Source organism: Antennarius striatus, chromosome 7 (assembly GCF_040054535.1).
Source record: "Antennarius striatus isolate MH-2024 chromosome 7, ASM4005453v1, whole genome shotgun sequence".
NCBI classification, from domain to species: Eukaryota; Metazoa; Chordata; class Actinopteri; order Lophiiformes; family Antennariidae; genus Antennarius; species Antennarius striatus.
Window position 1 is genome coordinate 11,258,671 of NC_090782.1, and position 6,018 is coordinate 11,264,688.

Consider the following 6,018-nt stretch of genomic DNA (forward strand, 5'->3'; position numbering starts at 1 on the left):
ATAATTTATTCCTGTAGCTTTACTGCATTTTAAAATGGGACTCTTTGTATGCATTGATGAGGGTGTCCAGTTGAGTCAACTTAAAGACATTAAACACATCAGCCTGCCCTGACTTCATTTGCTTCAAGAACAACAACAAAAAAGAACAGGCAGTCATGCTAAAAAGGTGAAGGTCAGTGGATCTTTGAGTACCAGACAAACTTCACCCTTTTGGCACACGGCAGGCTGTCAATTAAGGTTGGGTAGAGAGGAAGTTAACTTCAGGTACATTTATTCATGCACATGAGCAGCTCCATCCTCATGGCAACGCGGGTGTGCCAGCCCAGCGGCAGCAGGCGGATGTATCGGGCTACAATGGGTGGGCGCAGCAGGTTCTGTACGGTGGAGGAGCGGTCAGAGTTTCCATAGAAGACCTGAGGAAAAATTAAGGTCATTTTATTATCATGACTCCTGTAGACAGTTGTGTCTGTTTTATTTTAATGTATTTTACAACAACTAAGCAGCGGATATGGTGCTAGTAAATTCATGAATTAGACTCTAAGCTCCAAAGAAAATCAATTTACAGCTATGATTAGAAATGCAGGAATTGATTGGTGAAAGGTGTCATAATTGATTGAGGTACCTCATTAGGTTTTCCTATTGAATTGATGACATCATTTCATTCATTTCGCACCCAAAAGTTCATATAAACTAATTTAATACCTTTTTCTTAGGGGTTAAATGCAAAAAAACAAAATATTAAATAAACTGACATTCCCAGTCCTCCATCAGATATTTTTTTTCTTTGTCACATACAAGCTGATCAGGCTCAATATTAACAGAAGAAGAGAAGAGAAGTCTGAAGAATTATGTTATTATTATGAATGTGCCACATTGAGCCTCTCAGGTCACACTCTATTGTTAATACTATTTAGGATCACAGACAGTCAGTCATCTTCAGATTACCACTGCTATATCCGTCGTGGTGGGTCACGGGGAGCCGGAGCCTATCTCGGTGTGAGGCGGGGGACACTCTGGGTGCACAGCGGAGCCGCACACAAAGACATACAACCATGCACACACACACTCATTCCTACAGGCAATTTGGAACAGCCAATCAACCTGAAGCGCATGCTTTTGGAGGTGGGAGGAAGCCAGAGAAAACCTACGCACAGAGCAGGACTCGAACTTGGGTCTGCCGTGTTGTGAGGCGGCAGCGCTAACCACTGCGCCACCGTGCCGCCGGCTCACAGACATTTTCTTATTTTTCACAAACCTTTGCACAATGAATTGCTGCATTGTGGTAAGACTGTTCATTTCAATATTCAAATGGTGACTGGCAGAAATAAAGCTGGGGCTACAATTGGAGGTTGAAAGACTGGTTGAGATGTAAAGTAGCTCATAGTTGATGCAGCAATCAAGAGGTGATGATGAGCTTTAAATAGCCAGTATGAGCCTAATGGAGGATGAAGGGTTGCAGTGGTTTAACTGCTGATTACATGTGACATCTATAGGGCATCATGGCGGTTAGCGCTGTTGTCTTGCAGCAAGAAGGTCCTGGGTTCGATTCCATCTTTCTATGTTCACCCCGGTCCTGTGTAAGATGTCTGTGGGTTCTGCAGCCTTCTCCCACCACAAACAACACAAAACTTAGGTGAATTGTACCCCACTTCCCACTTGATGTCCCTTGGGATAGGCTCCAGCGTAAACCCGTGACCCACTTGTGGATCAAATGAATGAATCGTAATTTGGTCTGTACAAAAATATGTGGTACTAACACTCTTAAGGACAAGCTGTAACTTTGACCTCGATCTGCTGACCTCCAGCAGGTATTTGAAGCTAATCGTCCCTTATAAAGATGTGGTGACATGTTCTGTGGGCAGAACGTAAGTTCAATACAAGCTGGGTGTTTCAGTTACTCGTGACAGACGTGGGAGCAGCCGTGATGTAGAGCACACTGAGTGAAGGTTCACAGAGAGTGAACACCACCCTCTGGTTTGATGAGGTATCTCTGATATTGTGGGAGTATCAATGATAGAAATACAGACCAGTAACTTTTACAAGATTCAGAAGACATGACTATCCTTCAAACTGAACTCTGTACATGCAGCACATCCATCCATTTACTTTACTTAAACAAACACAATCATTTACAGCCGCTTTTCTGTCTTGCGGGTCATGGATCTGCTGGAGCCTATCCCAGCTGGCTACGAGTGAGAGGCGGGGTACACCCTGGATAAGGGCCACATCAGCGTGATGGTTGTCCCCAAAGGGCCAGATGTAACTTATTAAGGTAACTAAAAGTAACTCAGTGTCATGTAAAATAAATGTAACTACTCCTTAATGTAACTTCTCCTTAATGTTTAATAACTGAATTTATTACCTATTCAAGTGACAAACATTACAGTTACACAGCAAAAATTTGTTTGTTTCTCTGTTATAACATAAATCCTTTTAATTTGTCAGGTTATTAAACCCACAGAACTCCATCAATCAAGGATCGAACTATCCAAAGAATGAAAAATAATAGCATCAAACACAAGTTGAAATTAACTTTGTTCAAAACGTGATTGTCACCGTTAACATGCGCTTGATTACTGCACTGTGGGAAATGTAGTTGTTCCCAAAGCACACTTTTGATCTGTTTATTTTTACACACTCTGACCTTTTATGCTCTCGCGGGCCACATAAAATGATCTGGCAGGCCACATTTGGCCCCCGGGCCTTGAGTTTGACAAGTGATTTAGACTGATCAATTCAGCAAAGATGCATGTTTTTAGAGGTGGGAGGAAGCTGGAGAACCTGGAGAGAACCCACACAGACACGAGGAAAACTCCTCGCAGAAAAGAATCAAACCCAGAACCTTCTTGCTGTGAGGCAAACAACACTAACCACATATAGCACAGTGAGACTTAAACTTCTCTCTCCCCTAAGACACTGACTTACACCTTGTGTGCTCACCCTGTTGTTTCCTGTCTGGTCTTTGTAATAGACCCAGTTGAGGGTTTCCAGGGTACGATACTGGACGCTGTACTTAGTAATCCACTCATCGGCGTCACAGCGACCCTGGGTAAGGATCCCAGACACCACCTGCACCTCCTTCAGGTCGATCTGGATCCACTGATGCTGGTCATTGAACTTGGAGAGCCACGCACACCTGACCCAAATGACCAAAATGCTTTTGTTATTGTATTCACTGCAATAAGAAGTAGAACTCAGATGTCATGTCTTACCCAAAGCCTTGGTTGTTAATGCGCGCCTTGTTGGGCATCCAGGAGGAGTACCAGCCGGCGTACTGGTCCTGATTGGAGCAGCTAATCTGATCTGATGTCACAGATCCAGATTCAAAGCCCAGAGCTCTGTGATAAGGGCATTCTGTGATAAGGACAGACATATGGCTTTAACAATTTTTGATTGGTAAGACTAAATCTACTCAGTACTCACACAGTACTCTATTACATTCTACCCACACAGCACACACTAATGCGCAGCATGATATCATAATACCTGCATCCTCATTTATTCTGACTGGCTTTCCTTTTCCCAGTGAGATAGCTCACTCTAAGATGTGACATTTCAAATCTCGCCTGATAAGGAGGAAGACATTGATAGCTATATCCTCTGATGTGTGCTACTTTCCCAAGCATCATTTTAAATGAAGGACATGTCCTATTTTTGGCATATTAATCTGCTCATCACAAACCTGCACAGGTAATGAGATTATTGAGCGGCGTTTCTACTTCCAGGCCTCTTGATCACAGTTATTCATGTCTTCAGCTGAAACTGTCACCATCCCTACAGTCCTGTCTGCTTAAAGCAAGACGACAGTGGAGACCACAAAGACGGATGGCCGAGGACAGAGTCAGTCATCATCAACTGTGAGATCCATCACACCAGATGGAGCTCTATTTGTCCTTGAGATACATTCCACAGGATCCAGCGCTTCCTGTCATTAATGTCAATAAGCTCTCTCTTGATGAAGACCCAGTAACTGTCCTTACCTGGCATGCATTTCAGCGAGTGACCTTGGGGAGGCAGTGGCTGCAGTGAGGTAGGCAGGACAGGATTCCGTGTTGTTGACTCAGCAGATTCGCAGTCACAGGTGCAGGCCTTCATGGTCCCAGTCCAAGTCTCAATCACTTGTTGGTCCTCCACCTGCAGCTCCTCGTCCGGGATGTCTCCAGCGTGGGCAGCCTTCTCCTCCTGTGGAACAATCATGTGGAGATATCAATCTGTCCCAGCTTGAGTCAAAAATCCCGTATGGGGTTAATATGAAGTCCTTACCTCCTGAGAGTGAACAGCGATCAGAACTGAGCCATGGCAAAAGAAGCGTCAAATATGGAGCGAGATGGTGACATTACATGTGAAAGTATAAACAGCATTAAAAACCAAAAGGTAAATATTTATAACTATGCTAAACTCTATGATGAAACATCTTTTTTTTTCATTACAGGTTCTTTATAGCCATGATAGCTGATCATTCTGGATGATCTGTGTGTATATGCAACCAGAGGAAACTTAAAGTGAGAAAAAAAACAGAAGATATTGAACAAAAAAAATATGTTTTACAAACAACAATCTACTCTCTACACACCTCTTCATAATGAAACAATAAGTTCCATTAAGGGGAAACACATAAGCTGCAACAGAGAGCTTATTTCTGACTATTAAGGCAGGCAAAGCGCATTATGATTAAATAATAATACTGAAGCTGCTGCCCTTTGACTTACCCTGAGACAGCAGCATGAGGGACAGCACAGCAGCACACTGAGCAGCGGCCTCCATCTTCCTCTACTGCTGTTCTGGATGGATACGTCTGTGTGATATCCAACACTAGTGGATAGGATTACTGTAATCCTCTGACCGTGATGGCCTTATCTCATACTCTCTTAGCAACTACCAAAGGAGGCTTGTTTTATTGTGCTTAATACACAATAAATACCATCATTTAAGGAAAATATTATTTACTAGAGAATAATGAGGATACTTTTAACCTTATTTCCAGTCTTTATACCATATTCATCTTCACTTAGGGCACATGTGTCAAACTCATGGCCCAGGAACCAAATGTGACCCGCCACATCATTTTATGTGGCCCGCTTTGACCAAAAAGTACATTTCCCAAAATGCAGTAAACAAGCCCATTTTAACTTTGACACCATCGTCTTGAACAAAGTTAATGTTCTAACTTGTGTTAGAGCGTTGTGTTATTTTTCTTTATTCACTTGGATGGTTTGATCCTTGATTGATGGAGTTCAGTGGGTTTAATAACCTAACAAATTAAAATAATTGATAACAGAATAACACGCAAACATTTTTCTGTGCAACTGTAATGGTTGTAACTTCAATAAGTAATAAATTCTGAGTTATTTAACATTAGGGATCAGTTACATTTATGTTAGATTATTTAGTTACATTTATGAGTTACATCTGGCCCTATCAGCCATTATTCTGACGTGACCCTCGGTGAAAATTAGACACCCCTGACTGAGAGATGGCAATACAGTAGTGCCCAAAACACAAGTATTCCTAAATTCTTGTTTTATGTTTTAAACCGACTGGTTGACAATTAAGAATTAAAAAAATTATCTTAGATTATTCAATATTGCGATCTCCCTCAATCTCCATTTGATGCTACATAAACTACTGACTTAATTGCGAAGCAACTCCTCCATGAAGGTCTTCTGCTGTATTTAGTTCCTTATTACTGACATATGACTGTAATATACTGTAGGTAAATAGGACCAACTCCCGCTTTTTTGTTGCTTGACCATTCTTTAAATTTTTAATGAAATTGTACCAACAAAAGGATAAAGTACAAAAAATTTAAAAGAACAAACACAGAACTCGTCTTCACATCGTACGAAGCACCTGCTTAACTAATGAAACGAGCAGTCCGGCCGCTTGCAGTTTGATTGATGTAGAAACAAACCAATCATCTCATCTCATTTGATTTAAAGCGAGGGTTGGGCGGAGACTTGGAGATATTTGCACCAACCAGAAGCGTTGGTGACACTTAATTGGCCAATCACGATCTGA

At 41.9% G+C, this 6,018-nt stretch overlaps 1 protein-coding gene across 1 annotated transcript; it reads right to left on the reverse strand.

Annotated features, from left to right (window-relative positions):
* Positions 1–72: 72 nt before the first annotated feature.
* LOC137599167 (retinoschisin-like) lies at positions 73–4,785 on the reverse strand. The gene is made up of 6 exons (XM_068319908.1): positions 4,710–4,785; positions 4,264–4,289; positions 3,981–4,182; positions 3,213–3,354; positions 2,941–3,136; positions 73–413 (listed from the first exon to the last, which is right to left on the reverse strand). The coding sequence occupies exons 1-6, from the start codon at positions 4,762–4,764 to the stop codon at positions 261–263; spliced, it is 774 nt and encodes a 257-aa protein (XP_068176009.1). The 5' UTR covers positions 4,765–4,785; the 3' UTR covers positions 73–260.
* Between the last annotated feature and the right edge of the window lie 1,233 nt (positions 4,786–6,018).

Bases quoted from the DNA above. Each gene is read 5' to 3' on its own strand.
- LOC137599167 (XM_068319908.1), bottom strand. From the start codon at position 4,764: ATGGAGGCCGCTGCTCAGTGTGCTGCTGTGCTGTCCCTCATGCTGCTG. The intron at 4,290-4,709 runs GTAAGTCAAAGG...GCCATGGCTCAG, and splicing joins CCTCATGCTGCTGTCTCAGG to TTCTGATCGCTGTTCACTCT. The intron at 3,137-3,212 runs GTAAGACATGAC...CATTTGGGTCAG, and splicing joins ATTAACAACCAAGGCTTTGG to GTGTGCGTGGCTCTCCAAGT.